The sequence below is a fragment of the Scylla paramamosain genome, chromosome 5, assembly GCF_035594125.1.
Source record: "Scylla paramamosain isolate STU-SP2022 chromosome 5, ASM3559412v1, whole genome shotgun sequence".
Taxonomy (NCBI): Eukaryota; Metazoa; Arthropoda; class Malacostraca; order Decapoda; family Portunidae; genus Scylla; species Scylla paramamosain.
This window is the reverse complement of record NC_087155.1, coordinates 25,370,056-25,385,055: the sequence shown is the minus strand read 5'-3', so window position 1 is coordinate 25,385,055 and position 15,000 is coordinate 25,370,056. Positions and strand designations below refer to the sequence as shown.

The 15,000-nt window shown below is 41.5% G+C and overlaps 1 protein-coding gene across 5 annotated transcripts in view; it reads right to left on the bottom strand.

Moving 5' to 3' along the window:
- Positions 1-7,477: 7,477 nt before the first annotated feature.
- LOC135100711 (neuropeptide CCHamide-1 receptor-like) overlaps positions 7,478-15,000 on the bottom strand; it is a 186,088-nt gene continuing 178,565 nt past the window's right edge. For all 5 annotated transcript variants that reach the window (XM_064003897.1, XM_064003898.1, XM_064003895.1 and 2 more), the window contains 2 exons: positions 10,533-10,807; positions 7,478-8,508 (listed from right to left, as the gene is read on the bottom strand). In XM_064003897.1, coding sequence (XP_063859967.1) covers positions 7,801-8,508; positions 10,533-10,807 — 983 coding nt within the window. In that variant the 3' untranslated portion in view covers positions 7,478-7,800. The remainder of the gene's footprint in view (positions 8,509-10,532; positions 10,808-15,000) is intronic.

Sequence of the window (15,000 nt, the reverse complement as noted above, 5' to 3'; positions counted from 1 at the left end):
TCCGTCCTTCCTTTTCTTCCCTTCCAACTTGCAAACTTCCTGAATTCAAGATCTAGCACATTGTATTTACTGTTCATTATCACAAGAACATAAGGGAAACTGCAGGAAACTGTCAGGCTTACAGGTGGCAGTTCGTGTGAAAAACATACCTACCTACTTCCACCTGTCATCCTTACTCATAACCTTCTTTTGAGGCTCCATAATGACTCCGCGCTGACAACCTTATTACTGAGTCCTCTTCATTCATCTACCACTTGATTTGAAAACCTATTTCTTCCTATGTATCCTTGATCTTACTTCATCAAACCTGAACCCACAATTTATCATCGTATCTCCCGTATCCCATCATGAACTGTACTTCGCTGTGTGTTGGAGCAAGGGTAACGAAAGGCTGGATAAATAGGAAGACCGATGTGGTAGTAATTATATTTTTGTCCTCATTATTGTTATTAAAGAAGATACGGAAATTATAGATGGTTTACAGTCTTCAAACATTGTCAAGTTCGTGAGATTAGGAGGAAAAATATATATCACACAGAATTTGCGTTAAACAGTAGCAGCGATGGTGGTGGTGGTAGTGGAGGAAGAAGTAGTAGTAGTAGTAGTAGTAGTAGAAAGGAGGAAGAATAAAGGGATGACGAAGATGAAAGAGAAGAACACGACAACGACGACAACAACAACAACGACAAGGAGGAAGAGAGGAAAAGGGAGAAAGAGAAGAACCCCCCCCCCCCCACACCACACAGTCCATCACGCCACTTACATGAAGCACTCTGACAACTGAAGTGAATCTCGGCGCTAACACTCCCATGAAACCCCGTCAACACACACACACACACACACACACACACACAATCTGGTGGACTGCTTTTCGGCCTGTATTCTGAAACACTAAGCTCTCACCACGTCTATTTTCTGGGGCCATAATCATCCGGGTTGTTAAGAGTGTTTCTTTAGTTCATAATGTAAAAATCTTCTTAATATGACACTGGAACCATAAAAATACGTTTATAAACCTGCGTAACATCAACTATAGCCTTTTGGAAGTAGCTAAGGTTTCGGAATACAATCCTTTGTGACGGAAGGCGGCGAACACTGGGTTACGCTGAGAGATGCAAGAACACGCCTGCCTCTCTCTCTCTCTAGCCTCCAGACACCTAACCACCCAACACCTGAGCCTCACCACTCCATTACTAAGTTCAGACGCCTCCAGCAACACAATACCTAACACATTCTCAAGGCAATGGCGGAAGCCTCACGTGTGACACTGGCGCGCGCGCGCGCCAGAGAGAGAGAGAGAGAGAGAGAGAGAGAGAGAGAGAGAGAGAGAGAGAGAGAGAGAGAGAGAGAGAGAGAGAGAGAGAGAGAGAGAGTGTGCAGCAGTCGACATTTTCTTTTATGGGAATATAAAACGCTCGGGTAACTAATGTAAATTTGCTCATACGTAAATCTTATGATGATAATAATAACAATAATAATAATAATAATAATAATAATAATAATAATAATAATAATAATAATAATAAATACTAACAACAATAATAATAATAATAACACTGAAACACATATGATAGAAGCTGTTTGCCGTGGAGGTTGTTAATATGAAAAGTTGAACTACTACATCATGTACCGCTAATTTAAACACCTCGATTGTCATCCAGAGAGAGAGAGAGAGAGAGAGAGAGAGAGAGAGAGAGAGAGAGAGAGAGAGAGAGAGAGAGAGCTATCCTATTCCCACATACAACAAAACCAGCAATAAATAATGGAGGCAGAAACAATATTCTCTCTCTCTCTCTCTTGACACCACAGCCACACAACATTACAAATTACAGCAACATTACGAAGAAGGTACGGAAAGTTAAGTGGCTTTATTTATTTTTTCTTCTTATATATTACGATTTGTGTATGTACATTCGAATAATTATGTACGTATAGTTTTACATCACAATAAATGTATATACACACAAGTATACACTACATGTACTCGTACGTGTGATTGTTTAAGTGTGTGTGTGTGTGTGTGTGAAACGATTATATACAAAAGAACAGTAGAAAACATCACATAATCACATTGAAGTTACCAAATTAAGTGCTGTTTTGATACAATTACATTATACTATATTTTGTTTACGTATATAGATATCATTTTTTTTTCTCTTATTTTGGGCACTTGTGTTAGAATTTCCAACTGGTATGAAAATTTAACATTACTACACACACACACACACACACACACACACACACACACATACTCATCTCTCCACCCACACAAACACACACACACACACACACCACACAGACGCTTACTCTTTCATATACAAAACCTTCATTAATATCTACAATTAGTTATATACATGATAAAAAATAGTTTGATCGGTTTGTTAACGCAAGAGTGGGATTATATATTTTTATCAATTATCACTGAATATAAGCCTCGTGGCCCCATCAGTGGCTTAAAGCTGAAACAGAACTTGTTAAAATCATATATTGTACATAACCGCAGCATTAATGATTCCCCCCACTGTGAGAGTCTGTGCTGCTCCTGCCGCTGTCACCCACCACAAGACACGGGTCATTACAGTGAAGCTTGAAATGTTTGAGGAAAAAAATAAATAAATAAAAATAAATAAATAAATAAATAAAAAAAATAAATAAATAAAAATAAAAATAAAAAATAAAAAAATAAAAAATAAATACAAATACAAATAAAAATAAAGAAATAAAGAAGAAAAACCACAAAATGGCATTCGTAGTAGCAGTAGTAATGGTAGTAAATAATAATGATGATAATAATAGTAATGATGATGATAATTATAATAATAATAATAACCCTCAACTAGCATAAGTTTTTCTTTAAGCTTAATAATCTAGTACAAGTTTCAATATTATAACTTAAAAAAACACGTGTAAAAAGATGAAATTTGTGAGTTTATAGAGCATTCAAGACAACAGGTGTAAAAAACGCCGGAAAGCCTAGTTCATGTAACGCTGTGGTGGAGATGAGGCACGGATACGCTATTGCTTGGCTGAAGGTACTGTGATGTACAATATGATGTTAAGAACGGGTCACTGGTTACGAAATGATTAAATGACGTGAAGGATATTGCAAGAGAATATAGCAAGAGAAGTTGTAAGAAGCGGTCAGGCCTACACGTAGCGGTCTCCATATTTATCTATTACGAAATAGCCTATTGTAGAGAAGGGACACTGGTGATCACGGAGGCGAGGGAGGTCTTGCTAAGGGAAATGAGTGAGGGAAAGCCTGTAGCTCAATTGTGTGTCTAGAGGAGTGGCCGAGTAATTAAACATGAGCATTTGTTAACGGCAGATGTAAAACAGTATTCCTTTAAGATTTCTAGTTCCAATATGTATGAAAATGAACGCGAACACTTTAATAGTTTTCCTGATTGTATGAATTATAATCGAGCTTGTGAAAAAAAAGTACAAGATTAAAAGGTAAATAAATACATGTTAATTGCAAAAATATACAGCCGAACACCATCTTTTCTCATAACATTTTCCGTTTTGTGCTAGTTTCCAAAATATTTAGCATACTCCAACAATTGAATGGTTTTACTTATGAAAGTTATTCCTTGCAAGTTATCCCCATAACTGTCAAATGTGATGAAATAATAAAGTGAGCGTGGAAAAGTTCATTCTCCGTAGCATCACTTCAGCAGCGCCGTAAACAGTGCTCCAATCCCCGAGCCACTACCATACCTTCCTTAGTGAAGCACGACACATCAGAAGTCTCCTTGAATTCCCTTTTTAGACGAGGATATTAGCTGGTTCCGACTTGAAACTGAACACTTACTTTATTAACAGCGTACTAGTTAGGTAAATTTTCAGTTTCAACCAATACTCCCCTTGATTTCTCTAACCTTCTGAGTTCCCCCCTTAAGGTAAAGTAACCTAACCCTGGACCCCCATAAGGTAAACTAACCTAACATTTTTAACCTCTTAAACGGGTGGTTTCACTCCCCATGGAACCCCCATAAGGTGAACTTATATTTGATTTCCGACAGGGTAAACTGGAGATATAAATGCTCCAACAGCGAGATGTAGATCCTGCGAAGAGCTATGGTTAGATACGGTGCACTGGTTGTAATAGCAATAAATCCGTTTATTGGCTGCCTCGGTAATAAGAAAAGACGCCGTTATTAAAATCCTTCAAGCCTTATACTGAACAGCGAGAAGTGCAGGTAGTGGAAGGCGGCTCACGCTGCTGCATGGAACTGGAGTACGTGATAGCCTGACTGTTGTTGCTTCCCGTTTCTTTCCACGTCTACCATCTCCATGGATTAGTTGTGAAACGATGAGTAGAAAACACTTGAATTCATCACTAAAACCAAGCCAGGACAGAGAGACAGAGAGGCATGTGTGGCACTCACTGGGTGGCGGTAGCTGGGGTGAGGCTTCGGCGATGGTGGTCCTGGCGATGCCTGCAGCAGCCTGACGTCCGATCAACACACACAACCCGTCTATCACTAGTGTCTTAGTGATTCTGCACTTTACAGTACTCCTATTACTTAAAAATGAACCACGGTATGCGACAGAATCATCCCCGCACACAGCCACAGTAAACATACACTCGCCATCTTAGTATACTCTCACCTTTCTACACCGTGAATTTTTGTATACTTGAGGGTGCAGTCCTGCATCTCTAATATCACGGTAGATCGACTTGAATTTATGTTACTGAATAGGATTAATACAATCATTAAATAGGAACTTTCAAATACCAAGTCTCTACTCTTACGGTTAAGTTCTGATTCTTACCGAAAGCGGTCCTCCCCTGATGGCGCAGCGGCGGGAGACTCAAACAGGTGTTAGTCTCTCAATCCACTCCTCCAAGTCCACAAAAATATTAAATATTTTTAAACCATTTACCATGTCACCTTGTATGCTCATTGATGAAGCTAGGATATTGGTTCCAAATTGCGTGAAAACAGGTGATAACATTTAAAGGAGCTACCACCCAATGCTAAACGAGTCTGCATAATTCACAATAGAAATTCGCACGTTTCCAGAGCATGGCGCGGTGACAGGTTAGTGAAAGAATTCCACTGGACCGAACGCTGCTTCTGTTAATACAGACGAAAAAGAATGTTGCATTATTACGCCCGAGAGGAATTTGTGTTCAATCTTGTGTTGGCACCGGATGCAGCTTTTGCGTCTTTTTTTTTTTTTTTTTTTTTTTGTTGGAAGTTTTCCAGAGAAAGAATGTGAAAGACGATGAAAAGAAAGGCGATTAATACAGATCTGAAAATAAACCTAGGAATTTCTAACATGAGACAGACATCATGAATGAAATTAATAAGTGTCAATAATGAAGCAAGTCGAAGTTTATCATCAGATTCTACACCCCCTACCCACCACGTCCGCGCGGAGCATAGGGAAAAAGTAATAAATAAATGAATGAATAAATCGTAAGATAAACACTAAAAGAATAAAAGCCATCAAAATATTCCATGAGCTGTGCTGAAATGAACAACTTGCATTAATGATATCGGAAGGCGCCGTCATATCGCGCTTTCATAGTACAATGCAGGGATGCCTATGCATATGAACATCTTTTTAATGTACGTGGGGCATCTGACCTAGAGCAACAAAAAGCATAAAAAAAGGAGGCCTACTGACGGCGCCAGTCCCTAAAGGATTATCCAAAGTTTGAGAAATGTCTTGAAAATGTACAGTTAAGGTCTATAATGATGAACTGAATAGTATGGACTCGAAGCCCCGAGTCAACAACTATGAGGTACTAAACCTGCTGTGTTCATATTAAACGAATATTCTGAAACTTCCCATCGTCTGCTTCTTAGCCAATACCGTCGACAGGAAAATTAAAAATACATCGCTTCTATTTTGTGATTTTTTGTTATTCCATTTTCCCACTCTACTTGAACGACCATTATGCTTCTAAATACACTGCATTATTCATGAAGTGACGGAAGGAAGCAGTGAAGAACACGGGAGCTGTTCTCAGGTACCGATGGAAGTTTACCTACTCCTTTGTCTTGGTGCGACAGGGAATGGAGGGAGGCAGGGATTTGATACTGCTCCCCTCCCCCTGACAACCCCCACCCTGGACCAGCGCTCTGTATACTCAATTTACGAGTAATTGCATGTATGAAAGGTAAGCAGCGCAGGTGCTCAAGTGTTAAAAGGTGGCAATGATTAGTAATGAGCTTAGGAGCCGCTACCTACCTGCCTGCCAGCCCTCCAGCCTGGCTGCTTACCGCCCTACCCAGCCACCCCCTCCTTCAGCAAACTCTTACCTGATGGCGTCCTGACCTGCCTCACACTCCCTTTTGTTTCTCCAGGATGAACGTGAGTGAGTTTTTTTCGTCCTGCTCCGAATCAGTTTAAAAATTACAAGCACAGTTATTTTATAGAACGGGGAAATGAACAAGTCAGCCTCCTGGAAATACAAGGGTAGCACGTGAAAGTTCTCAGTTAAACACAAGTAGGAAATTAGAATCAGAGGTCGCAGGGCAAAAGGCGCAGGACTTCTCAGTCTATTATGAAGGTTGGTCGAAAAATGAATACCTGGAAATGATTGAAAATTAAAGTGCTTTGTGTCAGTCAGTCCTTTCCATATATGCTTAGAGAGGGTTAGGTTTAGTTGGTGAAGGTGACGCATCTAATCTTTAGGTATGAATGGACACCTAGAAATGTCTGAAAATAAAGGTGTTATATTGGTATAGGATCGCATTTAAATCAGTGCTCCTCATTCTGCATTAGCGCGAGATTAGGTCAAGTTAGGTTAGCTTAGGTTAAGTTAATGTAGGTAACGTATCTTATCAATACCAGTCTCATTATCTGATTAATGTGTCCAGTCTTTCTCTACCTAATTCAAAGTATCTGAACTAGGTGACCTATTTATTCCTACCTATCTCTTATTATGTAATCTAGGCGCCCAATCTATCTTTACATATCTCTATCTAATCTAGGTCACCCATCTATCTCTATCTATCTTTAATGATCGAGCTTGAACATTCATCTCTACCGATATTTACAATTTATCTTCCCAATTCCATATATAAACTCTGCTAAAGTGTCCTATCTTCCAATTTACTAATCAGCAAATAACCAAACCTTGGATAAACTATCATATCTCTCCGTTCACTTATCTGCAGTAACCAAGCCTCAACCAAACTACCCTGTCTTTCCATTTATTAATCTACAAGCAACCTAACCTCCGCTGACCTATCCTAAGTGTAGCTGGGGCGCCTGATCTCCATGTGACCCGCGATGTCTTGTGGTGAGGACCCCTTGCCCAGCGACAGGCAGCGCACGGAGACACAGGTGAGCTTCGTGACAAGGAACAGGTTAGGTCAGACGTCATCTTTACCTCGTGCTCTTGATATGTGATAAAAATTTGATCACTGCAAGACCCCTGTGGCTGTTCCCTTCTTGACAAGTGACATTGCGGCATGTACTCGTATGTGCTTCCACCTTTCCGTAGTATAGTTTGCTCTCTCTCTCTCTCTCTCTCTCTCTCTCTCTCTCTCTCTCTCTCTCTCTCTCTCTCTCTCTCTCTCTCTCATACACAAATGTCAGCAAGGTTCTCTGGCACAACACACCAGCTCATCCAGACTGACACAAAACTACAAGTACACAAGCCCCGGCCGCCTCTCTGCCTCTCCCGCCCCCTGCGCCGCACTACAGATGGACGGACTCGTACACGGAGATGCCGTTGCTCTTCACCAGGTTGTCCTCCTCCCTCAGCGTCTCCTCCTGTGGCGAGAGGTGGTACACGTCCTGCAGGCAGCGGGGACGATAAGCGATTCTCTTGCGTCAGAAGGCGTTGGGGCAGGAACGGTCTTGCAGCAGCGTGGTGAGCGTGATGGTCTCCAGGGGCCGCAGGGTGGAGGAGCGGTAATGCGAGGCGCCTGAGCGGAGGGAGTGCATGTCGTCGCGGTCCCTACGCACCCAGCAGCAGCAGCAGAAGAGGTAGCGGTTGTACTGCTTCCTGAAGGTGCCGGAGATGCAGTAGAGAGCGATGGGGTTGATGCACGAGTTGATGAAACTCAGACAGAAGCCCAGGATGCGCATGACGTGCCAGAAGTCGTTGTACCGGCCGCCCAGGTCAAAATAGAACCACAGCATGAAGACATGCGTGGGCAGGAAGCAGACGGCGAAGATGACGATGAAGCAGAGCACCACCTTGGCTACCTTGCGCCGCGTTTGGATCTGGCGATGGAACACCTGTGCGTCGCCTACCACCTCGGGCTTCAGCAGATGCCGCGCCATCAGCAGGTAGAAGGCGGCGATGACGATGAGCGGCAGCACGTAGTACACGAGCGCTTTGGTGAGTACGTTGGCCTTGGTGTACCACCCGTACGTGTCCGGGAACGGGTAGCACACTGTCATGTTCATGTCCCCTAGGTCGGCGAAGTTCTTGACGTGGGTGAAGACGGCGGCGGGCGTGGCCAACAGCAGGGACACCACCCAGATGGCCGCCGTGACCCGCAGCGTGACGCTTCGGGCCGGACCGCTCACAGCCTGCAAGGGGAGGGAGGCACACTTAGCGATGGTGAGATAGTGAGACAAAAGGCGGTCTCTCAGGTGAGCTGCGTGAACCGCTAATGGAGTGCCGGAGCTGACTTACTGCTGAGAGAGAGAGTTCAAAGGCAATATAATTAAGAAAGAAGTACAAACAGCCTGAAACAAGTAATTAGAACGAATTATGCGATGATGAAAGCTCCCGTTTTCTTTCTCGAATGAGAGAGAGAGAGAGAGAGAGAGAGAGAGAGAGAGAGAGAGAGAGAGAGAGAGAGAGAGAGAGAGAGAGAGAGAGAGAGAGAGAGAGAGAGAGAGAGAGAGAGAGAGAGAGAGAGAGAGAGAGAGAGAGAGAGAGAGAGAGAGAGAAATTGTTTATTAACTAAGAACTACAGCTTTTCAAAAATTTTAATGAGTTGCTTTCTGAAGGTAAGTAAAATTAATTAACGGCGGTAAATGGCGGGGACGGGAGGAGGCGGAAGGAAGAGAGAGAGAGAGAGAGAGAGAGAGAGAGAGAGAGAGAGAGAGAGAGAGAGAGAGAGAGAGAGAGAGAGAGAGAGAGAGAGAGAGAGAGAGAGAGAGAGAAAATTGTCTAGAGAAAATGACTGGAAAAGACGAGAGGAAGGAAAGCGACAGGGAGAAGCAAGAGGAAGAAATGTTACAGGAAATGGTGGGAGGGATAGATCACACACACACACACACACACACACACACACACACACACACACACACACACACACACACACACACACACACACACACACACACACACACACACACACACACACACACACACTTCCTATCACCATGCAATTATTCTAACAAGGGCGCGGTGACAGCCATGCAATACAATATTTACCTGTCCGCTCATGGAATTGTTATTTACAACTCGTTAAAAGAGACTGACAAGGACAGACAAGGTTGAACGTGTTGTGTGCCTTCGAAGCGAATCCTCAAACATTCCGGCCTCTCATCTATAAAAGGATCAGTGAGAATTAACAGGGTTTTTGGGAGGTTTTCAAGTGTTTTCGTGATTCCAGTGACAGTTTTACGAGAATTCTACATCATTACTGGGCTAAAGAACATTCTGGAAACCTGACTAATCGTGTCTGGGATCTTTGAAAATAATCTTAATGAAAGCTCGAGGAGTTTTAGAAGTGTGAGCCTTTCCCCGGGACCTTACGTTACTGCTGCTGCCGCCGGGAGCCCAAGGAGTAAATTAAATACGTAGAGCTTATGATTTTTTTCGCGTCTCAAAGGCGCGGCGTGTCGTTAAAAAAAATAATGATGAGCTTGAGAGAGAGAGAGAGAGAGAGAGAGAGAGAGAGAGAGAGAGAGAGAGAGAGAGAGAGAGAGAGAGAGAGAGAGAGAGAGAGAGAGAGAGAGAGAGAGAGAGAGAGAGAGAGAGAGAGCTATGGTCGTTTGTAAAGATACATAGAAGAGAAAAAATAATGATGTTAATATTGTCTTTTCGAAACTATAAAAAAACGATTTAGGAGATTAATTCAAATAATGTGTCGAAAATGTTTTAAGTGATTACGGGAAAAGCTTGTGGAGCACTGAAATTTAATCATGCAACCAATTAGGTGATTAATCAGTTTTTATTACCTTCAAATTAAAAACCTAAGTCATTACCATCGAAACACTCATATATAACAGCAGCAAATTTCAAGGACGAGATGTATGAGGAAAAGAGCAGCAAACATCAGTAACTTAACCTCACTTATATCACAGCATAGCATTACGGTTTAACACAATTCAATCTAACCTAATCTAACCCAACCTTATGTAACCTAACCTATCATCTCAGCTCACCTCACCTATCACAACATATCACAACAAAGCACAACACAGGCCAACATAATTCAGTCTACAACCAAACCAAACCAAACTTAGCTAACCTAATCTTACCTCACTTGATAACGCAAACTAGAGGCTAAAGTCACTAAACATTTAAAGACTTAGAACCAACACACACACACACACACACACACACACACACACTTTCACTCTCACACTCTGCCTACCTTCCTGATGGGGGAGACGATGGCCCTGTAGCGGTCAGCGGAGAGAGCAGTGAGTGTGAAGACGGTCACGCCGACGGACACATCCCTCACAAACTCACTAAACTTGCACTCGAAGGTTCCGTAGGGCCAGTACTCGATGGTGTAGATAGTGGACACGAAGGGCACCGTGAAGAACAGCACCAGCAGGTCCCCGAGAGCCAGGGAGATGAGGTAAGTGTTGGGCACCTTCCGCAGGTTCTTGTTGCGCACGAAGATCATGATGAGGGCGCCGTTACCTGTTGGTGAAGAAGAAGAAGAAGAAGAAGAAGAAGAAGAAGAAGAAGAAGAAGAAGAAGAAGAAGAAGAAGAAGAAGAAGAAGAAGAAGAAGAAGAAGAAGAAGAAGAAGAAGAAGAAGAAGAAGAAGAAGAAGAAGAAGAAGAAGAAGAAGAAGAAGAAGAAGAAGAAGAAGAAGAAGAAGAAGAAGAAGAAGAAGAAGAAGAAGAAGAAGAAGAAGAAGAAGAAGAAGAAGAAGAAGAAGAAGAAGAAGAAGAAGAAGAAGAAGAAGAAGAAGAAGAAGAAGAAGAAGAAGAAGAAGAAGAAGAAGAAGAAGAAGAAGAAGAAGAAGAAGAAGAAGAAGAAGAAGAAGAAGAAGAAGAAGAAGAAGAAGAAGAAGAAGAAGAAGAAGAAGAAGAAGAAGAAGAAGAAGAAGAAGAAGAAGAAGAAGAAGAAGAAGAAGAAGAAGAAGAAGAAGAAGAAGAAGAAGAAGAAGAAGAAGAAGAAGAAGAAGAAGAAGAAGAAGAAGAAGAAGAAGAAGAAGAAGAAGAAGAAGAAGAAAATAATTAATGTTTACAGATAAAAATTACTGCTTCCTAATACTATGATGCAACACATGAGAAAAAAAAATCAGTAAAATCTGAATGAACCAAAAGAACAAGTATGGGTCTGTGTCTGTGTCTTTCCCGTCCCCCGCCTCCCCCACCCCTCCTCTCTCTCTCTCTCTCTCTCTCTCTCTCTCTCTCTCTCTCTCTCTCTCTCTCTCTCTCTCTCTCTCTCTCTCTCTCTCTCTCTATTTGGTGGACAATAACTTTCTTTTACTCTCGTCCGTTTTTATATTTTCGTCCATCTCTATCGCTTTTGTTCGCTTCCCTCGCTTGTTATTCCTGTTATTATGTCTGCTTTCATATTTTCATCTATATAAATCTCTGCCGTTGTTCTCTCCTCCTCCGCCTGTTATTACATCTGTTATACCAATCCGCTTTCATATTCCTACTCCTGCATGAGCGTTAACGGACCCTATGGCGGTTTAAATGAGCAAGGTAATTAAAACGGCGGTTATGCTCGACAAGAATGATGAAAAGACTAAATGTTACGTGTCTGCAGGGCGTCTAAGCGGTGACTGACGTGACGATAAAATTACATGCTATTTCAAATGCCACTCACAAATTGCTCTATGAAAATTCTCTCACAGATAAGTTAAAAGTTTTGATCTGTTATATAAGGATTATTTATTTATTTATTTATTTATTTATTTATTTATTATTATTATCATTATTATTATTTTTTTTTTTTTGTAGTGGGAGGGGGCTGGGAAGGGAGTGGGAAATGTTGTGGGTGGAATATTTGTATGAAAACTACTCCATGAAGAATTCCACCCAAAGCAATTTCCACCAACGTAACCTAACTAATCTTAACATAATATTATCTTATTTATGATGTGACGTTCTTCCCTTTTTTTTTCTTTGCAGAAACTCATGAGTGGATTTGTCTTTTTTTTCCTTTTCCTTTTTTATTTATTAATTTTTTTTTTTAATCCCTTTTGACTAAAATTACGCCTTGGGAAAGTCTACCCATGACAAAGATGAATTTTCGTAATGTAACCTGACCCGACTCAATCCGACGTAATTTCATGCGGGGATTTCTTTTCTTTTGAAAGGGATCTGGAACGCTTATACGAAGACCACTCCGTGATAACTGCGCCCAGGCCATCTCCTACAACAAAAATTTCCTCACACTTAACCTAACCTAACATAATATATCACCTGGGGAGTAATTCTTTGGTGGAAAATCGTATGGATGAAACATTTGTCAAGGAAATATACCTGAGAGTGACTTGAGAAGATACACGTATAGCAACAGATAATGATAAAAAAAAAAAAAAACCCACTCAATTAGTGAAGCGAAAGGCGAGTCCCAGAGGCCGCGGTGCGTCTGAGGGGCTGCCGGTAACTTGACAGTAATGGACACCTGCAAATTATCGCATCCCGGTCTTATCTCACCGGCACTCGCCTCCCCGCACTGTGCTGTCAGAGGCGCGAAGACGAATGAAGGCACGCGGAATATATAAAGTGACGTTATGAGGTTTTGGCTCGTAACAACCAAATATGAATAAGTGACTCATCCCAAGCGTTTCCTGGTCGTATCTCTGCTTAACAGGCTCCACGTAGCGAAGGTTATTTGGATTTTCAAGGTTATTTTCATGATTTCCAAAGAAAGTTGTTCTGAAACGTTTCGGCGCCTTATATCAACTATTTTAAACAGTTCTAGTGAAAACTATAGGGGTTTTCAAGCGTTTTCATGATTTCCACGGATAGTATAATAAGCATTCTGTATCATTAATTGAAAAAAATCAGTCCTGAAAGCACGGTTGTCTGTACGACTTCTGCAATGAGTGCTTGTGACACACCGAGGCAGGAAGCTGACGACTCGAACGCCAACTTTAAAATAAAAAAGCACGTTCCTCTCTTGCTAATGAGAGACTCTGGAGATGTAGGGGAAAAAATGATCTAATTATGTATGTATATTGCTAACGTCATCCCCTTTCGTGTTGTCTCGCGTCTCACGAAGGAGCACAATATATGTATGGATATTTTAGACAAAGTATTGTTTTTTTATACAGGTAAACAATGGAGCTCCCAGCATGCTTCTGTATCTCCTCCTACCATTGACTTGAACTGCTTCAAGGGGAGGTTTCAAGACACGTCTCAAAATTAGGATGCTCTTTTATTGACTATATACTCTATTGGGTTTGACGCCTTCACTGGGGCCATTTTGACATAACTTTTTGTTGCCGTCAGCCATTGACCCCTCTTATATATATATATATATATATATATATATATATATATATATATATATATATATATATATATATATATATATATATATACATATATATATATATATATATATATATATATATATATATATATATATATATATATATATGAAGAAGCGTAAGTATATATTTTAAACAAAGAAATGGTGATGAATCTTAAGACGTGAGGTGTTGCTGAACAGAAATGCGAAGATCCAAAGCTCTGTTAGTCCTACTTCGTTGTATTTGATTCTGCTGACAAGAACAATCGACTCAAGAAGCAAAGACTGGCATCGCTCGCATCTCACCGCATCTCGCGCTCTTAGCGGGGCCATAATATTATGGTTACCTTAATGAGAAAGCTATTTTGCACTCCGCCATTAGACTGAAGGTCTGCGCGGAATGCAGTTACATCCTTGCAGTGAAGAGGTCTGGTCGTGAAGTGTGTATTGGTGCCGCAACTCTTTAGTGTGAGCGGTTCTCTTCTCAGGTCAGGTGCTGGAAGTTATCACTTTTTTTTTTTTTTTATGTAGGAGGGACACTGGCCAAGGGCAAAAAAAAAAAAAAATAAATAAAAAAAAAAAAAATAAAAAAAAGCCCACTGAAATGCCAGTCCCATAAAAGGGTCCAAAGCTGTAGTCAAAAATTGAAGGATACCTCTTGATACCTCCCTCTTGAAGGAATTCAAGTCATAGGAAGGTGGAAATACAGAAGCAGGCAGGGAGTTCCAGAGTTTACCAGAGAAAGGGATGAATGACTGAGAATACTGGTTAACTCTTGCGTTAGAGAGGCGGACAGAATAGAGGTGAGAGAAAGAAGAAAGTCTTGTGCAGCGAGGCCGCGGGAGGAAGGGAGGCATGCAGTTAGCAAGATCAAAAGAGCAGTTAGCATGAAAATAGCGGTAGAAAACAGCTAGAGATGGAACACTGCGGCGATGAGAGTGAGGCTGAAGACAGTCAGTTAGAGAGGAGAGGAGTTGATGAGACGAAAAGCTTTTGCTTCCACCCTGTTTAGAAGAGCAGCATGAGTGGAACCCCCAGACATATGAAGCATACTCCATACATGGACGGATAAGGCCCTTGTACAGAGTTAGCAGCTGGTGGGGGGGGGGTGAGAAAAACTGGCGGAGACGTCTCAGAGCACCTAACTTCATAGAAGCTGTTTTAGCTAGAGATGGGATGTGAAGTTTCCAGTTCAGATTATAAGTAAAGGACAGAACGAGGATGTTCAGTGTAGAAGAGGGGGACAGTTTAGTGTTATTGAAGAAGAGGGGATAGTTGTCTGGAAGGTTGTGTTGAGTTGATAGGTGGAGGAATTGAGTTTTTGAGGCATTGAACAATACCAAGTTTGCTCTGCTCCAATCAGAAATTTTTGAAAGATCAGAAGTCAAGCGT